We start from the raw sequence: 24,708 nt of genomic DNA on the forward strand, positions 1-24,708 counted from the left end.
AAAAAGATTAATCTAGCATGGTAGTGCTAAGGTGGCTGTTCTCTCAGGATTCAAACTGGGCAACAACTTTAGTTGTGCTCTGTTTACCCAATATGTGCTTAACTTTAAACCCTCCATCTTAAGTCCTATTAAAGAGAGTTTGAAAGCGTTTCACTTTAAAGGCGTGTCGGAGTGGTTTGCAGAATACAGAAGTCGTAGTGAAAGCCAGCATGCAGGATTGAGCTGATGATAGGTTCTTCAGCTAGTAAAAACTGTTGCACCTATTCAGTTTTGATCACATTTGGCCTTAGGATTGAAATGGATCTAGGGGAAAACTTTTAGCCACAAATGTAATCTGTTGCTATCCATAATGCTGTCTCCACTACAGAGGTTCAATCTCTGATTTCTGGGATTGTGAAAGACAGATGATTCCCAAGAATTAACCAGTGTTAATAAAAAGTGGATTTTTATTGCTGAGGAGTCTTAAAGTAGTCTGCTCTCACCACAGAAATCTCACTGGTGCACTGGAAGAAAACAGTTCTAACTCTAGATAGAAGCTCAACAGACATGGACCAAATTGCTGTAGACAGCGAAATTCTATTCAAGTTGCTGAAACGAAAAAAGTTTACCCACAGGTCATGATTGATTTTTACCTGTTCACTCATTTCTTCATGACAACATGGAAACTTGTTTTCTGTCTGACTCAGCCTCCACCCATCCTGTTTAGAAGAGGTCTTCATGCAAAGTCCCACCCTCACATGGCCAGTGCAACATTGCAGTTTCTGAGGGGAATGGCACAAAGCGTAGCAGTGGTTTCTATCTCTGTTACTGAACTAAAGGGCTTCAGACAACAAAGGCAAAAAAATGGGGAGCCCCTTCCTCACTTCTTTCCTTTGGCCCAGTTTCACACCACATAGCTCGAGGCATTTGCATGAGATGTCTTAGATAGGAACCCAGTCAGCCTGTATTCCTTGTATGGTCAAAGAAGAGAGAGAAGCACTTCCAGAGGGTGATTTGGATCTTAATTTGACTGCATGACTGTCCCTTTTGAATATCCTGGGAGCTTAGACTCCCTAATTAGGTATCAAGCCTATTAATACCTAATTTTTCTTTGTCTGTGAAATTTTTCCACCTCTCCATGTATGTTTCTCAGGGGAGCATGTGGTTCTCTCATAAAGTCATATCTGCTTGCCCCACATAGCAGACGTGGAAACTTGTCATTTAAAGTCCTAGCTATTCTTGGTGTTCTTTCACCAGTAGAACCTGCAAAAGTTGTCTTAGTTGATGACTTTCAGATAGATACTGGCAAAAAAAAAAAAGTTGCAACCACAGGCATAACTCCACCACCACTATTTGGAAATCTAAGAACAAGTGGGAGTCCAAAATTACCACCAGATGGTGCACCTATTTAGCAAGTGACAGAGACATGTTCCACAAGAAAGGGTAGCCACAGCCTCCAGAACCCATCAAGTTGCTTCCCCTGCTGTTTATTCTCAGCTGTGATATAAATTGAAAGTGTTTGAAACATGGACCTGCCAGTCATACTATTCTGTTACATTTAATATGGAGTATGTTTTCAATCTCTGTGATGGAAGACTTTCAACTGCCTGGCTAGGGACATGAGGAAGTGGGAAAGAGCGTAGCAGATCTATGAATGCATGTAAAGGGAGAAAGGGAGTGGGAAAAATTGGTAACGGTAAATGGCAATGAGCAGGCTCCAAAATCAGAAGTGGTCAGCACAGAGCATCTGTGCATTGCTGTTTCATTAAGCTGGGCTAGTTCTGGCTATTAATGGTAGTTAGCTGGGAGAAGATTGAGGTCAGGGCATTTCTGAAGGATAGTTTTGATGTATAAGTCAGTATTTTGGAAAACCGCCAAGGCCAGTATCCCAGGCAAAACCACATGGGAATATTTTATTTTATATATAACTGCATAGCAAAGGTGGTAAACTTTCCTAAACGGTGAAGTGGTTTTTATTCTCTAACTGTTTCTCATTCCTAGGCACTTGTGGTACTCCCATCTCTTCATGCTCAGCGAAGATTAGTACAATTGATAAGCATATATTTTCTGACTTATTTCTCACAATGTCACAAGATCATGTGATTCATTCAACTAGATTTGCTGTAAATAATTACATTATTATATGTAGGACATGAGTAGGGGTGTCTTCCCATTTTACTTCTTGCTTTAAAGAAAATTCTAAAGTAATATCTAGGTTACTGACAATCCTCTTTCATGAACATTACAAAATGGATGCAGAAGAAAATATTGTGAGTCTCATTCCTTTGCATAGGTGTGTCTTTTACGGCTTTCTCTTGTTTCGATATGTTTTAAAGGACGCCATAAATAGAATTTAATATATTACTAAAGAATGATTAATTAGAAAGGTTGTTCTTTTAATTACAACTTGACCAGTAAGGAAACGTCTGAACTGAAAATTTCCTTTAAGCAAAAAGTGAAAGCATTTGTATGTTCTTTAACCACAGAAGTACTCATTCAGAATGGATAAAATTATTTTTCATTCTCTTTGTCCAAGCTGAGAGGAAGGTGTTGACTCAAGATGCTCAATACAATTTCCTTCCTATCATTTTTCACATACCCTGTGGCTCCTTGTTCGATATTAGAATTATCATTTTATTATGGTCAAATGGAAATGGACTTGGACTCTGTTCCCAGCTGTGCCATATACTTGTTACCTTAGGTAAGTCACTTCATACCTTGCTGTCTGGAGACTAATGATGACTAATTTCAGTGAGGAATTGAAAGGCTTAATTAAAGTGGACTAACCTGCACTTAAATATTTGTGTAGTACTCGGATCCTCAAACAAAAATGGTTGCTGTTAAAGTTTTCTTATCCAAACAGGAAACAAAGGACAGAAGTGTTGTGGAGGGATTTGGTCTTCTAGAAAGCAAGCCCAGGCCTGAAAAAAGACCATAGTGAAAAATCTCAGTAGAATAGGGCTGGTAAGGTTGTTAGTGTAGCCTGCATAAGAAAGAAGTTTGGAAACTGTAGGCAGTTGTCAACCAAAAGCCTAAACTCAAATTTCACAAAAAGAAAATGCTTACATTTTCAGTACTTACATGTAACATAAGAAAGAGAGAATAAAGCCCACAGGGAGAGTAACTGCTGGTTACTTACTGTACACTCGCTGTATGTGTGCTGTGATTCTTCAAGTAAATCCTCCTGTCCGAGACCCTCTTTTTCTAGCTACTGGTGCACAGTGACATCCTGACACCAGCAATGGGGCTTGAACTCCTTTCCCCTCCTTCCTTTTTCTTCTTACTGTCTCCCATTTTCTTTTACTTCAGCAGTTCAGTATGCTGAAACCAAGTTCCCTTCCCTTTTGTTTGCTTTTCCCTTGTCCATTGATCAATCATGTTGCTTTATTACAGACACTGTAGTATTAACTACAGTATAAACAGAAGCTCTTAGCAGGAGAGTTAGCTTGAATTTCCCTGCCCTCTTACACAACCAAAGTTTCTGCAGCACCACTTTCTTGTTTGTTTTCGGGGATTAGTGGCAATATTCCACATACTGCTGACGTAATGAGGCATAAGCTTTGCTCAAAGAAAGAAACACACTGATTTTTAAAAGACCCTGGCTACTATGCTACTAGGGACAGGCATGAAAAGTTTGGAAGGTGGCAGACTACCTTCAAGTCTGAGTGGAAGTAAGGTTGCTCATGGGTTTTTGCACAGCATGAAGTATTTCTGTGATACTGTGTTCTGCTCAAAATTCAGAGTGAATGCATGGAATATCTCATATAGCAGCATGTGCATACTGTCAGTTTGAGTTAGCCAGAGGAACATGACATCATGTGATTGATAGACAAAAACACTACTTGGTACCATATAGCCTAATCCAAGACTTTTCACGTGAAACATTTGTTTTGTTTTGGGTTTAAGACATTTGCCTTTCTAACTGGTCTGTTTTAATTAGAGCTCAACCTGAACCACAAACGATAGATTTGAACTTTCCCAGAGTTCAGTGGTGTTCAGATCTGGCTTTTGGTTTGGCCCATCACAAAGACAGGGGTCAGCTTCAAAGTTCAGATCTGGAAACGGGCTGTTACAAAGCAGGGGGCTGAAAAGATTATTTAATGAGACCCATATCTTGTTTTAATGGTGGGTTTGCAGTAGAGACACTTTCTAGCATTTTTTAAAAGTACTTTTTCATAAACAGCATCTTGAAGACTGATGTTAATACCAATCTTTCTATTCAAATACTCTTGTATTCATATTGCAGAAAGGGACTTGTCCCCCCTGAAGCCGAAGTACCTTAAAAACCTACAGATTTTTCTTCTTATCTTTGTTCGAAACTCATCACTCAGTGCTCGGGTATCACACTTAAAAACAATGGAAGCTCTTTGTGGGCTGGAAATTTGATCTTCTCATCCTCATAACATTTATTTTTTTTTCAGCTGAAAGGGCAGCTAACTCACAGGGCCGGCATCTGCCCATTTGTCAAACTGTTGCAGGTGTGGATCAGCATTTTAGGGTGAACTTGCCCAGTATCTGGCAAAACACAAGCTTAACACAACACAAATAACAAATAACAACCACTAGTCTACTAGATAAGACAACCTAACTAGTAGAGTTTGCTGGACAGGTTCATATTAAACACTGATTCAGTATCTTTCATGAGTTCTCAGAAAATTCATATAATTCTTCCCTGTTTATGAGAATCTTGTCACTTCCCAACTCCTGTCAGGAGCAGAAACTCCAGAGCTGAAAAAAAAGACTTTGCTCTTGTGATGCTTCCAGACTCATTTTGCAAACCAGAGAGGTTTGGACCAGAATCTAAACTTTGTGTATTTATCCAAAACCCTCTGAGCTCTTTACTCTTTTAAATCTCTTTCATATGTGTGATTTGTGTTGAGTCTTGTTCACTGGGGTTACAAACTTGACTGCCAGGCAAAGACCCTTTAAACACCAGGAAACGTAGACATCATTAGTTGAACTTTGCTCTCCTCCCAGAAAGATTGTCAGGCAAGTCAAATGTATCAGAAATGTGAATGCAGCCACACAAGCAATGTAAGAGCATTTGGAAAATATTTAAGCAAATTCGGAAGCAACTTTCAACCCAGCACTTTCAGCAGAACTTTCTCATTTGCTTTTCCCAAAATCTGAGCCCTGACAGGGGATGCCAGTGACTTATGGTGTTGCTGACCAGCTGTTTGCCTTATGCCTGGAAGATGTGATCTCTGCAGTGAAATTAGCAGAGCAGAACATAGGCTCATACTGACGATCTGCAAACTCAGCCTCTCTGCTGCAACCACCAAGGAAGGGCTGGACTGTAAGCTAAAGCCAATGAGGCACAGTCCTGCTACCACGGGAGATATCAAGGGAGTGGTAACATCCTAAACAGTCACATGGAAACTCACTGTATCTCACCTGTCAAACCCTTCCTTGCCAAGAATGCACCAGGGAAACACATTAAAGTCCACAAACCAAAAGGATGAGTGGTGAGTCACAAGGGATAGTGCTCACACTATAGATTTGCTTGCGAAATATGATGTATTGAGTTGGTCCTCTAAGATGTCCTGCCAGGCTTCAGAAACCACACCAGGCATTTATGTGAGCAATGCATTTGTAGAACTACCTTAATGAACAATATGCAGAATTATCCTCCAGGAAACAATCCAATGGCAATTCCCAGCAAATGCAATGAGAACCTCTCTGCTATGTTCATGTGCAGAATTTTACAGAAAAAGGCAACATTTGGTATACTATTTGATACAAATCAATTTTTTTCTTTTTTTTTGGTCAAGCATAGGAAATAGTCTTTTGTCTGTGTGTCTACAGTTTTGAAGAATATCTTAAGGCCAACTTGAAGAGCAGAGTCACTGTAGAAGATGAAAGCATAAAAAATTCTGTGCCTGGAAAGTACTATCCTAGGCATGCAGGAGCTGTTTGTCCATTACCAGTAGCCTGAAATACTTTTCAGAGCCCCATGCCTGGCTGTCACCATTTCTGAGGTTGGGCAGTACGTCCTCCGTATTCATTGCTATTACCACAAATGGATGTGTAGATCAAGGTACTAGATGTCATAATTTCATAGTTATTTGACATAATATTCCTCTTGTATTGCTGTTGTAGTGAAAGCTACAGTATGATTGATGGCTATACCATTTTATGATATTTCTCTGGTTAGATTTGAAATCTGACAAATAATTTAAATAAATATTTATTTATTAGATCCTGTCTAGACCAAGTAGATGCTTTAGTAGTGTATGCAATTCATAAAATATATGCTGCTTTTATTTTACAAATGACACAATTAAGTAGAACTAGTACTCTACTATATAGAAAATCATCCTAATTCTGTACTTGGTAGAATCAAGTTAAAGATACTCTGAAAAAAACTAGAAAAATTTCTAGAAGTTATATTATGTTCAGCAGAATATCTTTATCCTAATCAGTGAAACAAAAAAAGTCATCTTCTGGCTTTTAATGTAACAAAATCTTTTTTTTCCCAGTCAGAATATAAAACAGGATAATGGACTGATAGTGGAATATTTTAAGGGCGGGATCTCCTTTTCGAAAACCACCATATACCCTCAGCAATTACACTTAGATGACTGCTGCCAGCATAGTTGGAAAGGCTCACTCTGCCGGGAAATCTGGTTTAACTCTCTGATGCGATAAGTTTAGACTCCCTCTCTTTGCATTTTCTTCTCCCAGTTTTGGGGCTTCCCCATGCAGCTTGATAGCTTCTGGAAGTCTTGCTTTTTTGGTGTCTAACTCTCTCAGTGCTTGGTAAGGCTGGATTCCTATCCCAACCACATGGAAAATACTAGATGGAAGAATGTCTAAAAGATAGGCTTTAGAGCCAACATCCCTTTTCAGATTTAGCTCTAGGTGCCTAGCTCTTGCCCTGTAGATGTAATTAATTTTATGTATTGTAAGCATCGGCATCTAATCTGAAAAGAGTACCTCATACCTGCAAAATGTCTTGGGCTAGGCTTGCTTGCTGCTGCTCTTTCTTTGTATGTGTTTCCAAAAGGGGGTGTCTAGATACATACAAAAATATATATCAAACAATTGTGTTGACTAACACAGGAAATGAGTACAAGAAAAAAAAATCTATGCTGACAAATAGAAGAATCCAGCTTTTAAGATCCCATTTAAAGTTGCACATGTCTTACTAGTAGTCAGAAATGTCATCAACTCCAAATGGGGATATGAAAGTATTTAGCATCTCTGAAACAGAAGCAAACGCAACCTCAGCAAAACTTCTGGCAAGACACCTAAAGTAGTTATTTTTTCAAATCAAAAGTAAAGAAAGGATGTGGAAGTAATGTTATGCAGGTATGGCATGTGAGGAGGTGTGAGGGCAGAATGTTAGGAGTGGACTCTATGTGCCATGTACTCCTCTGGGAGGCATGGTGATGCTGAGCATTTATGTGTCCAAATCCCTTTATGGCTCAGGCAGTAGATGACAAGTTCAATATTATGCTAGAACAGTATATGGAAGAGCAGAGCAGAGAAGTCCCAGTCCCAGAAGCTGCTGCTTTTTTCTTGGAGCTATCCTGTCCCGTCATACAGCTGCATGGACATCCTCCCTTAAAACACAGCTGAATTTATTTCAGTTGTTGGTTGAGAAGTCTACAGCTAAATCCCTCTGTGGCCTCCCCACAAAGAGAATCCAAAGAAGAGGACAGCTTGTTTTCTTACAGATCCTTCTGCTGCCTTAACCTCCTTATGCCCCTGTGAAAGAGAGGTAATAGTATCTCTCTTGTGTTGCCCTCTTCAGCTGAAAGACACAGCTGCTTAAGGCAAGGACTACCTCTTGCATAAAGAGATTTGTGTCTAACACCAGTTTCAGCTGGGTATCACCTAGCACATCTGTAATTCAATAATTATGGCAAAGTGGTATTAGCCCACTAATAGGCTCTGCACAATATATTGAGGTAACATTCATGATTTAACTAAACTGCCTCAAGAAATTCTGAAGCAAGAGCTGAAATTTCATCTGCAACATACACAGACATTCGCACACACAGACACCCACCCACAGACACTCTGGCATGCCCAGGTATAGGAGCTTAATGCTCACAACTACTCATAATTCGTTGAACCCTTTAAAAAGTGTTGTTGTTTAACATGTTTCTACAGCAAAGCACAGGTGTGCACAGTGATTTACAAAAGAATACAGACACGACCACTGCCCTCAGGGATTTGTTATCTAGGTTAGAAGTGACATAAGCTAATACAGGAAAAGATGACTTCATGCAAACGGCAGTGCAGATTTATTTTTAAAGAGATGTTCTTCAACACAGTATATTTATGTCAGGCCACTGAAATGATTGAAACAAGTTAATTAAAATTATGACCCAGCAGAGAGTCCACTGAGATGGTCTGATTCTACAAGGCGATGACTTCTTAAGATTCATGAGCACAGTAGTTGGCATGACGGAGTATTTGTGAAATTGGGTCCATAGCAAAGTCAAATATAATCACAGAATCATAGGTTGGAAGGATGCTGTATTGACAACCAAGGAGAATATCCATTCTGAATTGATTCACCCACTAAAAGCTCAAGCCTATAAAATCCACACACATGAAAATCTCAGTGACTAAAATGGTTTGGTAGCAACCTATCCTACTGTTGTATCCTACTAAATTGAATATGAAGTTGAGTTGAAAACAAATTTACTTTAAAAAAAGTGGTAGTACTGTCCTCCATTTCCCTGACAGGTTCAGAGTGGAGGTTTCTTTTTTCTTTTCTGCTATGGTTCTCTTTTTTTTTTTTTTTTTTATTTTTTTTTTTTTTTAAAGATAATATGGCAAGCATATTTTCTATTTCTAAAATCAGAGTTGACAACATTTCCCTTCCTGAGCACCACACAGGTATCTCAGAAATTTTTAACAAGCCCTATTGTAGTGCAAGAACACTATCAAGAGCAAACCTAAAAAAAGAGAAACATATGCGCTCACATAGCTATAGATTCCCTTCCTTTTTTCTTAAATATTGTTTTTATATCTTCCTGTGAAATGCCCTTAAAAAAAAGAGACCATAATGCATTGGTAAATCCTACACATAAGAACTGTTATCATGAATAGATTGAGGCAGTTGAATTATTAGAATAGAATAGAATAGAATAGAATAGAATAGAATAGATACCAACATCTGTTTCCTCATAGTTCCATTTAATTTAAGGACGCTAGTATACTTCAGAACCCAGTTTCTCTGAGATGCCTTCAGGAGTTCACACTTTCCGACAAGGCGTGCAAAGAACTTTTTAAAACCCCAGTACGCTGCAAGATGTCTCCAGCTGAGCTTTCACATATTACGATATATCAAACCACTAGTCATCACTGAAAAGAAAAAGCACCAAACATTCAGCAGGGAATCATTAAGTCCCACAATGGGACATCAGTAAGTCCAGAAGAGAACACTGGCAGGACACGATCTCTCTGCTCCAGCTATTGCTTCCCACATACTACTTTGACAGTATTAGCAGTAGCATTGTGAAAACACAGCCGGCTGTGACACTGCACAGGCTTTTCTCAATGGTACAGTGTATCTGGGAAATACTCTGTCATGTTTTGTGCACTGTCTATTTCTCAAGCCATGCTCTTGTGTGTTCTTTAAATGAGTGCTTAGCATCATGTTCTGATTAAACCTTGACAAAAACAAACTGGTGCTTTGGGATCAAAACTAAATTTCCCCATTTTCTGTGAGACTGAGATATAGATTGTTTGTTAGGACTGAGTTAGTGAGAAATATTTGCTACAAAAAATGTAATTTTACAGGGGAGAGAGCAAACATTTTGTATTTCTCTGGGCATTTCTAGACATCCTCCCAAAGATCACAGATAACTTACTAACCTCACAGGAGCTGTCCCAGAAAAATCCACCAAGTGACATGCTGTCAAAAGACAGTCAAAAACACGACAGAATTATGCTCATTTTGGAAGAGAAATGCTGACTGTTGTTTATGGTTGCCAGGAGTTAACTGAATATGTTTAAGGAGTAAATTAAGTAAAAGAAAACCCCGTAAATTGTTGGAAGCCTCATTACAGAAACCACTGTGGAAAGTACCACCAAGTCTTTAGAAAATAACCGTGAAATTGGAAAAATGCTTGAAAAAATGTGAAAAGCAAAGGCATAGTAAATAGCTCTTTTTAATAGACATGCTTCCAAAAGTATATAAATAGTGACAGCAAGGAGCTGCAAAAAGGCAAGTGTGAAATAAATCTGGCTCACGTACAGCCCATTCTAAAAGAAAATTTGACAAACCCACATGAGCAACAGAAAAAAATCCAGTTGACAGAGCGATTCTAGACTGATGGCCAAAATTCTGGCACCTCCAACCATAAAAACTTAGTGGGAGTCTAGAAATGAAAAATGCTGAATAAGAGAAGAATCTGTAAAGAAACCATTACGTCATAGCACTACACATTCTCAGCTTTGAAATCTGCAACATTCCACGTGTAGCTGGAAATAGACATCATGAGCAGTTTAGGAAGAAGCTGCTGAAATCATGTTCAACTCCTGCTCTAGCTCTATCTGGATGAAGCAAAATTAAACAAGACTGTTTTAATTAAACTCTAGTAGAAAAAAAAAAAAATGTTAAGGAGGAAATGGGAAACAAATAAATGTTGTAAAGAGAACATTACCCCAAATGACCATTGAAAGAATCCACCAGATTTGACCAGAAAGTCCCGACAGAGTAACAGATATTCGATCTGCACCAGGTGCATCATTCAGGAGCACATGTGCTACAAGACGTACCTCATCACCACAGATGACTAGATCTGGTTTTTTGACAACAGGCTACACAGTAATCATTCAGTCGGTGCTTTGTCAATGAGTAGGAAATGAAAAAAAGCTGGTCCACTACTCAACAGAGTGGACCCCTGAAGAGTGTGTAAACCAAGGATAATGTCAAGAAGGCCAAGCACTTATTGCATCAGCCTTCACTGAAATGGTCAATGGTGAGCAGATGGTTATAGAACTCATATCATCGACAGAAATACCATCTCAGCATTAGATAGAGGGAAATATTTGTCCAGGTTGAATGCTTTCCAGTTAGCTGTCCCTCATCTCAGAACATTTAGTGAAGCCATTTTTGAGCCATTAGTCCTGACAGCTACTAGTGTTGAAAAGTTGTGGAGAACTCTAATTAAGAAGAATTGAAAAGACAAATGTATTGCTTTTGTCTAAAAGAAAAAAAGAAAGGAATTATAGGACCAATCAGCTTAACTTCAGTAAATGAAAAAATATGGGAACAAAAACCTATTTGTAAGATCATAGCTGAGAACAAGGAGATGAGTAACAGTCAACAAGGATCTGTCAAGAACAAATCACGTTAAACCAATCTAATTTCCTTTTTTTTTGCCACCCAGAGCCTCAGAAGCAGAGAAGAAGCAGTTTATACCATATATCTTGGACTTAAATGAAGCTTTTGACACTGCTTTATATGACATTCTCATAAGAAAACTAAGGAAAAGCGAACCAAATGTGTACATACTATCTGGAAATCGTACTTGAAGGGTAGCTATCAAAATGGAAGGATGAACTAACTGGGTTTCCTTTGTGATCTGTGCTGGATCTGGTACCAGTCACTATTATACTCTTGACTTGATCAAGGTAATAAGCTGCACACGTGGAATTTACAAATTATGTCAGGCTGGGAGGGACTGTAAGGTTGGAGGAAGTTTGGGTTGAAACTGAAAATGTTGATGAAGAAACAGTCTGCAAAAGAAGAAAAAGGAAAAAAAAAAAAGGAGGCAAATCAGAAAAACAAATACATGGGGATCTATATGTGGGAATAATCAGCTGCACAAATGCGAGATGGGAAACATCTGGTGTGATAGCAGCTACACAGAAGACGACTGCAAACTGAGTAAGAGTCAAAAATGTCCTGCTGCTGTGAAAACACCATGCTAACATGAGTATACGGGAGTGAAGCATGTGAGACATATGAAGTGCTGTTTCTGCTGTAGCCCCGAGCAGGCAAGGTCTCAGCTGGAGCTCCCTATTACATCTCAAGCACTGCACTGCAAGGCACAGGCCAGCCTGTTGGGAGAGCCTGGGGAGAGCAGGGGGAATGAACAAAGCTTCTGAAACTGCTCTGCAAGGACTGATGATGGAACACATCTAGAAAGGGGTGGAAGTCTTTAAATATCTAAAGCCTGCTGTCAGAAGAAGGGAGCAATCTATTCTTAGCATCTGTAGAGAAAGAAGCAGTGGGTTTGCATTCAGAAAGACAGTTTCAGGATAGTAAAACCTGCACCAATAGGGGTCCTGAGGCACTGGAATAGCCTATGGAATCCCCACCACTGAAGATCTTTAAGAACAGGATAAATAAAAAGCTGTTGTGAAGGATGACTGTGTTATTAGCCTACATGAGGGTTGAGGGATGGACTAGAGACCCTTCTGAGGTTCCTGCCAGCCGTGTTTTTCTATGGTGTTTTTTCTGCTTGTACAAAGTGATTTCAATGGTCTTTAGTTCTGATACGTAGCACTGAGACAGTAAATTAGAGGGACAGAGAAATGAAACTAAACGCTGCTTTTAGATTATAAACAAAGAAGCCCAAAATTAATTACACTGAAAATGCAAATAGAGAAAGGATCTGCTCCAGACAGTGAGAAAACTCTCACTGACTTGTATTGCCCTTGGATTGAACCCAAAGAGAAGAGCCTATACTATCTTCCTTGTGAACTCTTAATGAGCATGTTGAATAAAATACAAAATTACAAAGGAATTATATATTATATATACAAATAAAGTAGTCTGTAATAGTCATCCAGCCCTACTTGAAGTGCTGTTGTCTGAGTTTTAGTTTACTCATCTAGATATATCAATTGTCTTTTGCCCATAAAAAATGACTCAATGTGTCCTCAGCTCTTACTTGCAAAAGAAGACTTGTTAGGATAGGTTTGGGAAAAAAAAAATCAAACTTCTGCTGCGGTTCATTTCCTCTTACCACTGACCTATATAGTATTGTGTCATATAAGCAATGTGGTGTCTACAGATGATGTAAATACATGAAGAATTTGTTGTGTTTAACAGCAATATGTAGTACTTTATCATTGTTGATCCAAGATTTAGCAAATTACTGGCGAAACAGTGTATATTCTGTGGTTTAATACTTAAAGTTAAATTACAGTTCTAATGGCTGACATTCAGTGGCACTCTTATTCATTTAGCTGCTGACATAACGTAAGTTAGAATGCAAATGAACTCAAGCAAATGGCAGTAACTCAGACCAGCCAATGACAGGGAAAACTTCTCTCATGGCCTGGCAGATTGCAAGAAGTGACCTTCAGCACCTTCACCAAAGACAAAAATTCGTTTCACTTAGTACTGGTGGTGATCTCCTATTGGAATTATTGGATCAGACAGTTATCAGACCAGACAGAGTAACATTCACATTACTCACGAAAATATTCATTCTGTGTTTTGGGAATTAAATGAGAACTCTGAACACCAAAGCAGATATTTCTAAGAAGGAAATGGATGAATCCAGGGGTTGCACAAAAAAGTGTAAAATCTCGACAGAATTATTCTGGTCTACAGGACGGAAAACATGAAAAAGTCAAACAAGATTTTTTTTTTTCTGAGAAGAAGATAATGAACATATATAATGCCAAATAAGTAGATGACCACGATATTCACTGGAAAAAGAAAAATCTAGCTTCAAAGTTGGGTCAAATACAAAATCTTCTGCTATTTATCATCTTCCTCCATTTCATGAACATTTCTGGAAAGACTTGTATCTGTTTCATTTCATTGCAGAACAAGAATATTCTTGGAATCTCAGAAAATTCCATAAAATGAGAGTATTGTTCTCCATTCAGGTATCACAGCAATCATTACTTAAATATTTTTAGCTGCCTAACAAAGGCTTGCTTAGAACAGATTCCAAGTGATGACATGCTAATGGAAATCTTTGTGTATAGCAGACACATTATCTGAGTACAGAGGTTCCCCTCCCTCCTCTATCAGCATTTTCTGATAGACTCTACTGATCCTAGGACTTTAGAGAACTGCTGAGGTAATGCTTACACTGAAGTTCAAGGGAAGTTTTGGGACATTCTCTAGTTAAAAAACTCTAAACTCCAAAAAAATTAATTTTTAGCAGGACAACTTCACTTGCAAAAGGAATCTGATTTTCAAGCCAGATCTTATTTCTGAGCCCTTCATATTTTAGAGCTGCATTGAAACAGAAGAGTAATCTCTTCAAGAGACTCAATATGGTTTCCATTCAGTATTATCCCATAACTTGAGATAATTCCATCACTGCTATAGCTGTTAAGTGGGTGAAGGAAAGATATTTCTGAAGGTAATCAGGGGTATAATGGGAACGAGTGGGAGCAAAAGGCAGATAAAGACAGGTTATTCTTTAGTTTTACAAAACTGATCAAGGGAAGAGCTGTGAGAAAACTCACAGACAGGTCACAGACACAGTGGCCATGATGAAATGGCTTACCTTCTACTCTGTATGCATGTGAAATACATTGAGCTTAAACATAGAGTGTAAGCATCCTCTCTCTGGTTAATCTCTGAGTAAATCTACTGAACTGTAGCTCACAACTGCTATATTCCCTGACAGAATTATGTTTCTGCTTGTTTATAAGAGTTTCTACATGTGTTTTGAAAGTGGCTGAACTAAAAAATTTTCCTTGGTCTGATTTTGCACTCTCGTTTACTCTTATCCTGAAGAAGAAGGAAAACGTATCTATATATGTAGTTTCTACTATATGTCATATTTTCAATCTCTCAATTTATAGAATAAGAACAGTCTTTTTTTAAAGGAGATGAAGAAAGAAATCCTGCAAGTCAACAGGATACATTTTAAAACACGGGTCTTGGCTTTGACTTCAGCTGGTGGATGAAGAAGAGAGGAGTGAATATTAATACACATTTTTAGAGAACACTCTAGGAACTAGAACAGAAGTTCCCAAACTTTTTTGGATTGCTATCAACCCTCAGAATTTCTTGTGGACCACCAGGCATCGTTATCATCAAACTTTTAATTGAAAACACTATTAAAAACAGTGTTTAATATGGCTCTGTGGATTAGCTGCAAACCATGGCCTCCTGGACCACCAGTGTTCTGTGGACCACGGTTTGGGAACCACTGAACCAGACTACACACATAGTACACCCCAACAAAACATTTCTGTGTCTGAAAGCAAAGTCAGTCCCTCTATAGCGCAATGGACTCAAATAGTACACAAATCAGTTTAACCTTCTTGGTACCTGAAGAAACACAGCACCCTTTTATTTTTCTCTTACCTTATATTTCTTTTTTATTGCTTTGCAGAAACAAGTAAATGGTGTCAAAACCCAGTTTATGAGTCTTTCTTGTAAGATCTTTCTCGTATCTGGCAGTGGTGTAATACTTCAGGAAGCTATCTACGAAAATAAGAAATATAAACCATAACACACCCCCCTGACACACACTGTGCACTGGTCATTCCAGAATAGTTGTGATATCTGTGAATCCTAAAATAAAAAAGTTAAAAATAACTTCAAAGATTTTTGGTTATTTTTTCTCCAATGGAAAATTTGTTCTTTTTTTTTTTCCTTCCCAAATCCATCAATGATGTTAAAGCTCTGTGTGTGGTCATTAAAGCATTTCAGCAACTTTCTGCAAATTCTTTACAGTTATTCTTTGGCTGTGGTATTACAAGGTTGTCTGTTTATCGCCAGATAAACAGACAGAAGAAAATGAGGACAGCACCAAGAAGAGAACTTGTAGGGAAATATTACAAATAAGAACAGCAAAACACCAAGGGCCGTGATCCAGCCTTAAATTAAGTCAGTGACAGAGTGTGGTCTCAAGTGAGAGCTCAAATGGGCTGTAGCATCCTTTTCAATTGTTCTGCCTCTGTATCTTCTTGCTTATGTGCATCCCATAGGCAAACAGTGCCTGTAAAGAAAGGGGGATTATTTACCTCTCTTCACACACTCAGTATCCACACCTATAACACAGAATTGGGAATGAGGAACCTTGGCAAGTAGTGGCATTGTAAGAGGAAAAAAAAAGACCTTTTTTCTAAAAAGACTCTTTTTACTGAACAAGAGTTGCTGCCATGACAGTATCTCACTTGTTTTGGAGAAGACATAATGCTGCCACAGCACTTCCATACCCATTGTATGCTTAAATAGACAAGGTAATGCAGAAGTTTGAGACAGAGTGGGAGTGGAAAAGGGTTGTTATAGCAAAACTAATACACAAGAGAAGTCAGCAAGGGAAAGTGGTAGTCTCTACTTTACCTCGAAAGAAAACAAAACCTACCCAGCTCTTGTCTTTATAGGCCTCTCTTGCAATACTTTACGCTCAGCATCACTACTGAGTGATGGATCCTACTGGAGCATTTATAAAGGTGAAGTAATAATCTTCCCCATTTTTGTCCTAGCCGTCCTGCACACCTGAAAGGGTCTGCTATTTTTTATGTTGTCTGAATGCTTTTCTTTTTCCATGCAGTGCCAAGGGTTAGAGGTAACTATTGTTTTCCGGTGTGCATTGCCATCAGTGACTCACTTATTCATCTGAAATAGGTAAAGTTCAGCTTGCAAGCCTGAATAAACAGTGTGAAAACAAATCATGTTGCCTCACTTCACCACTGTCCAGACTCATTGTCAAATTCCCCTCTGGTTAAGGGGGTTAAGTGGGACTATGATATGCCTGGTACTCACCTGTGGTAATATGCCCCAGTTGAGCCAAGCATTTTAAATACGTATGTAGTTCTGCAAGAATGAGAAATACACACTTAGTAGTAATGCCTTCCTCACATTGCTGCCTGACACCATTGCTGTAGATAATGTGTGTAATTTCTTTAGTAAGTGCTGCCTTTCTGCCAACCCATCAGCTTTTGGCTTCTCTCCACAGGAAGCAGGGAAGCTGCGTTCACCTATGCCATTACTGCTGCCGGGGTTGCACATGCTGTCACGGCCGCCTGCAGCCAGGGCAACCTCAGCAACTGTGGCTGTGACCGAGAGAAACAGGGCTACTACAACCAGGAGGAGGGCTGGAAGTGGGGAGGCTGCTCTGCGGATATCAGATACGGCATTGAGTTCTCCCGGAGGTTTGTTGATGCCCGAGAAATCAAAAAGAATGCACGGAGGCTGATGAACTTGCACAACAATGAGGCTGGAAGAAAGGTATTCCAGAAAGGACAAGGGATGGGGAAATGTGTGTGCTGGAGGATGGGGGGAGGCTGGCTTGGTGGCAGGAGGCATTTCCCAAGAACTTGCCCTTCTCTCTGCTGTTATCCCACACCCACACCAGGTTACCTGATGGCATCTAATGTTTAGGTTTTGTTGCAGTTTCATTTTACTCAGATCATATATTACAGATGTTCCTCTAAATGTTTCTGCTTCCTAAGCCAGTTCCACTGGTAATAGAGAGGACTTTGCTGGAGTTGTTTGGCATAATGATAAATCTTTGCTTTTCACCTCCTTCGCAAAAATCTAGCAAGAGATGTTGGGGCTTGTGATGGGACAGGGCTGTGTCTGCATTGCTGAACTCCGGAAGCACTTGCAGCTATTTATTCCATCCCAAACCAAAACATTTCTCTGACCAGAGCTTCATCGAGTTTCTTGCAATGGAAACAATAAACATCATGGATCTACACTGATTTATTTCCATTGAATAACAACCCCCACAGCTCTCAAAGCTTGCCATTTAAACAGTATAAGAAATTGTTCTGCATGATATATACCTACTTCAGGAGAGATTTTACTATACTCTTCAAAGTGTTTTCCCCCAGGTAAAAAAATGTTGCTTCTATCCTCCAGTGTTGTAGAAGATTCCAGCATACCGCTCCTCCACACCTAGTCCTCAAAGTTAGACTGAAATTTTCTTCTCTAAAACAGCATGTGCCTTCAGTCCTACACCAAGCACTAGCAACTGAGGTGGGCATAGATGGTTGAATTGGTGGTGACAGAAGCAGTACAACTATCTTGCTGCCTGTATTTTGCTTATTAACACTCAGTCCATGCAACAAAACCTCCTGAGAACTGCAGGTGGCTGTGCACTGAAACTGAAGTTGATATATGGGCAGTTATCCATTGGGATGAAAGTACTATGTAAATTCAATATGGTGAAAGAGACCAGTAATGGGGCATAATCTAAAGTGTGGAGACAGGATCGATAGGCTAATGATGGTTGATACCGAGGTCTCCAGATGTGAAGGAGACAATCGACTGAAGAACCAGACAGAAAAGCATCCTTAAGAAGGGCACAACTTTTTTTCCCCCAAACTTGCTGCCACAGGTGTAAGAGCACCTCATACTGCTGTATGCCTCATAGTGATGTATGAGGTGCTCTTGGAAGACCAGCAGCTTGGAAGACCAGGTCCAGGTCTGATCAATTCTCTTAGCCTAGGCATTTCACCTCAGCACCATGCATTGTGTTTGGAGGCAAAAGATGGAAGCCATGTGTTACATTTGTAAAGGAGCACTTATTACTGCCAGATGCATTATCACCCCTGCCTAAACTGGCAGCCCTCTGTGCTGGGCACTGTGCCACTCCCATGGAGATGCTGACGTATGCCCTGTTTTGAACATGTTACAGTCTAGAAGTGAAAGAGGGACAAAAGAGCAAAAGTGGATGCATAGATGGAGAATAGTGAAGTCCCTTGCCCAAGGACAGAAGGCAGCTCAGTATCTGAGCCAGGCACTGTTCCCAGGTCCCCTGGTTCTAAATATAGCCCAGTAACCACTAGGCCACATTCCTGATTCTTATTAAGCAAATTATATTTTTACTCTTCAACAGAATTTCACAAGCAGGGGGACATAAGCAAACCAAAGAAGTGTGTGTTTTTACAGATATTTCTGGTAGAAACATACATGCAAATGCATTTCTTTTAACATTTCTAAAAACTTAACTTTTTGCGAATGTTCTCGCAAAAATGAATTATAACATTTACTTTCATGTTTTTGAGACAGGAATAAAAAGGCTTGTAAATGCTGACAATATAGTTGTTTTTTTTTTTTTTCCCAAATACACTTTTTCTAGTATTTTGGAATGTACCCACTTTTTTGTTGGCATTTTTCAGTAGTTATTTGTACCCATATATATTCATTGTAACCATTGATGCACCATAGCGCTTTCAAAAGCTGACTGAAAGGATTTGGTGTAGATTTTTGGGTTTGTTTTTAAGTACAATCCATCAAATACTGAGGAATGTGCTCATATAAAAGATGGTTTGGGGGTCACGTTTAGAAATAAAGTTGGTGTTATGACATACATTCCCATGAAATGAATACGCTAAGTTGTACAGTATATAATAGTGATTTTGTTTCATCTGAGATCATCCGCTATTTGCATAAATTAGACATTCTGAATTCTAGACTGACAGGCTTAAGGTTCGAATAAAACTCTGCAAACTAGGATACATTTTCTTTGTTCCTGGGTTGGACATTTACAAAGGCAGCCACAGAGTTTTGTGCAATTTCAACATGAAATCACAAGTCCCTTCTGAGAATCCAGGCAAACTTGAAATCTGACCTAGGTGCACCTGAGCTTTGGCAGTTTTGGCAGTCCTGGGTAAAGCTGGATTGGATTGTGAGCCTGACACAAAATCTGAAATCAGGAGATTTTGCTTATATGTGGATGTCATTCTGACATGCTCCACATGGTCCTTAATCACACGCAATTCAGAATGTGCATTTATGTCTGGACACTTTCTGCAGCACAACACTAAACCTCCATCTTCCTCCTTTTCCCTTCCAAAAAATCTCACAACTCAACTGGGAAAAGCTCATACCTCTCTGAGTAGGACTCTGTCAGCACCATCTTGCTGATCTGTACGTGACTTGTTTTAAAATTTGGCGGCAGTTTGGAGCCGAGCTTCTGGTTCATGACTGCTATTATTAAGGGACAAAGTAAGGATATTTTTCACTTGTTATGAATAGGAATAAAAGATAAGAAGGAGGCCATAGGCAACTCAGATTATTTTTTTACGTTTTTGTTGCTTCAGATGTTCTGAAATAATCTTTTAAAACTTAGGATGGGAATGACAAGACAGTAAGGGAAATACATGCTTTTGTAGCTTCCTACAGAGATTTCACAGCACTTTCACTATTTAAAAAACCCTGCATTTGCGTCTGTAATAGTAAGGCTCACAGTTCTTAGTCATACAGAATTGGCTTTTTGAGTTAGGTAAGAACAATGATACTTAGCCAATAAATCTTCTGTCTTCATTTTAGTCTTCCCTTTAAGTCCCAGAGCCTCCTAAGACAGAAACAGGAGGCAAAAAGGATACAAAGAGCTCCCAGCCCCACCTACAGTTATTTTCAACTTGCTCTGAAGTCAGTGGAAGGCCCTGGATGACCTCACTAGACCTCTACCAGGTGGCCAGAAGATCATTGCTAGGATCATTATCCAGGACTCTGACCACCAGTTTTGCCCTCAGCGCAATTAGTTGGATGCTTTATTATACCATCGCATGGACTTTTTCATATGCCAGGGTAGGAATCTTGCCCATCCTTAGTGTCTCCCAGCACTTGTCCCAGACATGCCTTCGAGTCAGAGGCGTTTGTAATTATACCAGTGACCATAATGTTTTGCTCTCATAGTGATGTTCTCAAAAGTTGGTCTGCTGGTCTTCCACTGTTGTTAAAAATAGTCCTGAGGAATTTCTCTTTGAGGAAAAAACAGCATGCTGTATAAATAATTGCACAAACTTTGCAAGCAGATGAGGGGGGAAACAGTTCTGGGCACTCTTGAATCTGGGGGTGAGATGTTCAGCACAACGTTCTGATAAAGTACCTCCTTGAAAAAATACAATATTTAGGCCTTTCAGGGAATTTCTGAAGGCTATGGAAAGAATGAATCCCCTAATTGCCCTTCATTGCATCACCTAATGGCTCTGCATTGCATTTCTAAGAATTGTTTCAGCTAATGGCAAGTTTATGAAGTTTCTAATAAATTTGTAATGAATAGCACCAGTGACAAAATAATAAACTTGCCATTGGTGCCATCTGGAAGAAATAAATGCTTAGTGATTCCTGGTGACATGAGACGCTACTGATGGAAGATTTATGCTTCATGGCATGCTGTGCTGTGTAAAAGAGCGAAGTAGCTAACTTCGCCATCAGTTTTTAAATGGCTGCTATGATTCAGGATGGAAAGTACAAGTGCGGTAAATGAAAACAAGCCCCCAAAGGAAGACTAGTGTAAGTCTAACGCAAATGTTACTGAAAGAATGGCTTGCTGCAAATCTGAATGATTACAGAGAGATTTGTGGGCAGAACTTTGATAGAGTAATGAAAAATTAAATACCAACAAAACCAAGTAAGCTTTGATGCTGTTTTATGAGACAGCTTTCTACCGTGTATTTTTAGAAACAAGTATCTTTATTCTGGGATAAATGAGCTTAGAAAGAGTAACATCTGGGAACGCACAACATTAATCTTAACTTTTTGTTGAAAGCTTCAAAACAATGACCGGCTCTCTTGGGGAATCTCAGTTATAAAAATGGGGTTTTCTGTTTGTTTGTTTTTAAGGGGGGAGCTAAAAGAACAAGCTGACAAATTGGTAGCAGATCACAGCTTTTACCAAAAAGAAGAAAAGAAATGTTTCTAGCAGTTTATCAATCAATTAGGCTCTTATGATAGACAATGACTGTGGTTATGCGGAGAAAAAGCTGGCCTATTTCTTTCCCTTCCAGAAACACACCCATCACACTGACTGCCAGCAACTCAGCCTGGTACCATCCCAATATTTATTCCTTTGTAATGTTGATGGGTTTTTCTTGTTGTTTTTTTTGAATGCCTGGAAGATGACAACATCTTATTTTACATTTGAAACAAAAAGAGTGTAGAGACAAAAAAAAATAATTCAGACTCTCTTCAGAAGAGATTATTCTATTGCTTGGGACAACATTTCCATCTGAGCCACGGCTTGTTCTCACAGTTCCTGGCGCCACAGGACTGTGGTACTGGGAAGGGTTTATTTGCTGACATGCTTTGGCTGTAGAACAGCTGATGAGGTGATTTGTTGGTCACTATTCATTATATATATACATACACACACACACACACGTATATATGCAGAGTGCGCGTGTGTGTGTGTGTACATAATTATGGATATATATCCATATTTATATGTGTTGCCTGTGCATAAAATATGTAAGAAAGTGTTAGCTCACCTCATCTCACATGGAACTTTTAAATTAATGAGTTTTCTTCTGCAAGCTGCACAGTATGCCCTAATATGTTGCAGACTGCCCTCACTGTCACCTAACAGGACATAAAGGTTAGAAGCAATGCCCAGAAAAAGACTCTGGATTAAATGCTCCAAAGTCACAGTGGAGGCTGAATCCCAATTTCAAACTGCTCTTATAAGCCTACAATATTCTTTAAAATGTGACTTTGTTTCCCAAGTCATTTCAGTGATTTAAAGAATGTGACTTTCCAGGTTTTACAGCCCTGAGTCCATCATTTGCTGAAAGCTTCTTTCTCTAAAAGAGACAAACTATTTCACTGTACATCCCTTGTGAGAACACTCATGAAAGAAAAGCTTTTTGATAGTTGTGCTTCACAGCATACTTTCCACTTTCCCACTGAAATTGATTTGCAGACAGATATAAATTCAATTTCAAAAAGTTTGGTGTTACAGCTTGGGTGGGTTAGATGGATAACTAATGCTTATCCATATGTCCTGAATATGCAAGCTTTGGCTCAAAATCTCATGAGGATAGTTCTCCTGCTTCCAGTCGGGCTGGATTTACTAGCCTATTTTTTCCTTCCAGAAACACACCCTTAACATTGACTGCCAGAAGCTACATCTGGTACTATCCTACTTTTTGAACATTTTGCTTTAAAATTAGAGGAGGGGAATAGCCAAATAATTTAATACTTGCTAAATGGTTTTATTCTAGAAATGCGCATGCCCATGCATACCAGGCAATGTATGCAAGGCAGATATCATCTCTCTAGTCATATTACTGCCCCCCCCCCACCTGACATCTCTATACTGCCTGACAGAATAAAACCAGCAACGAAGTATTCTTAGACTTTTAAGATGATATTTAAAATTTTACCTTCAAGATTTGCAGCAAATTCCATAGAAAAGAGAATGAAATACTGCCATCACATTTGGTTGGGGGATGATTTGAAGGGTGCTTCTCAAGATTTTTGCTTTTTGCAACATTGCACTGTAAAAGTAAAATTCAGAAAGTTTTAACCAATTGCAGCAGTTTATTGCTCAAACCTAGCAGCTATTTTCTCTTCTTCTAGAAGGTAGGGAAGAGGCACAGATGGTTTAGGCTCTATAGCCCATCCTCATAATAATAGGGACTTTTGTCTGCTGGGTAGCAGTCCCAAAATCCCATGCTTACTTTCCTGCTAGCCAAGTGAACTTGGGTAAAGACAGCAGTGGGCCTTCTTCAGGTTTTTTTTTTAATGCATTCGGTGTGGACACTATAGGAGAGGATGCCTTACCTAGGGAGGCAAGCGAAGGGTGGGAGGAGGTGAATTGATGCCTCTTGACACTTCAGAAGGTCCCCAACCCTGCTGAGCTCTGGCCAGTGCCAGTGAAAAAGCATCTGACGTTGTGGCTGGATACCGACCTGCTGCAAAGCAGAGGCTGCTGCTCCCATTGAACTGAATGGTAAGAAAAATAAGGATGTGACAAGAGAAGCCGTAAGCACAGTAATTCAGTTCCTCATCTCCCATCCCACAGTGCATAAATGCTGCTTTGATGCTCAATGGAACAGCTTCACAGAGGAGCAGGAAGAAAAGTATGCAGCTGGAGCACCCATATTCCTCTCCTGAGGATGAGAGGAAGACGGATGGCTCCATGTCTTCTCTTCACAGGGCTGGGCACAGCCTGAGGAGACATGGCATGAACTGCTCAGTTTTGGGCTCTGTGATCTGCTGTTAATAAAGAATATTTTCAGGACATTTGTATTAGAGGACTGGCATCACACCCTACTAATTTAAGTTACACCCCTGGCTATCCAAGTTAAAAAACCAAACCCAACTTTTTTTCCCAGATGGGTCCATGAAATCAGCATTTTGTCAGCAGTGGTGGACCCCACGATGAATTGAGACTAAGGTTAGCTAGTGCCTGCACATCATCAGCAAGCCATTGGTGCTCATGTCTGCAGCCACATAACTATTGAATGGGCAGTGACATCTTGTGACCAGGACCCATCTATTTTGATACTGTTATTACCCAAAACAAAAGTTGATCACTTGCATATTTGATGGAGTAAAACTCCTAAAGTCTTCTATTTCTTTTTGATACTGCACTCAGAAAGTAATATGGATTTTGTTACATTCAACATCTGGTCCAAAAATGTGCATTTCCACTAAGGAAACACAAACCAGAAAAGGCAAGCCAAAACAAACACGCACAAAATGTTACTATTGTTTTTACATATTTTATCCAGATAAGATTTTTAATATGTAGAGAAATTGTATCTGATGTTATATAGTTGGGTCTAGATATGGAACTTGAAAAAATGAATTTCTTTTCATGCATATTGTTTTGTTTTATTTCAGTCTTTGCAAGTCTTTTACTACTTAACTGGCAGCAGAAAACCCTCAAATTGCATTTTCAGTGTATGATTTATATAGGTATAAAAATATGTGGGATAAGAAAGCTTTAACATTATATTTCACAATTCATTTAACAAAGTAGCAGTAGTTAGAAAATTTTACTTGGCAAGATCATACTGGGGCGGGAGCGGGTCTGTATGTGGAAAAGGGACTTAAGGAATGTTCCTACGATTAGTCTGAGGCAGCACAGTCCA

The 24,708-nt window shown here is 39.3% G+C and overlaps 1 protein-coding gene across 2 annotated transcripts in view; it reads left to right on the plus strand.

Moving 5' to 3' along the window:
* WNT7B (Wnt family member 7B) overlaps positions 1-24,708 on the plus strand; it is a 94,503-nt gene that overhangs the window by 65,794 nt on the left and 4,001 nt on the right. For both annotated transcript variants that reach the window (XM_086466114.1, XM_086466103.1), the window contains exon 3: positions 16,833-17,104. In XM_086466114.1, coding sequence (XP_086322240.1) covers positions 16,833-17,104 — 272 coding nt within the window. The remainder of the gene's footprint in view (positions 1-16,832; positions 17,105-24,708) is intronic.

This window comes from Leptosomus discolor, chromosome 1, assembly GCF_034619465.1.
Source record: "Leptosomus discolor isolate bLepDis1 chromosome 1, bLepDis1.hap2, whole genome shotgun sequence".
NCBI lineage: Eukaryota > Metazoa > Chordata > Aves > Leptosomiformes > Leptosomidae > Leptosomus > Leptosomus discolor.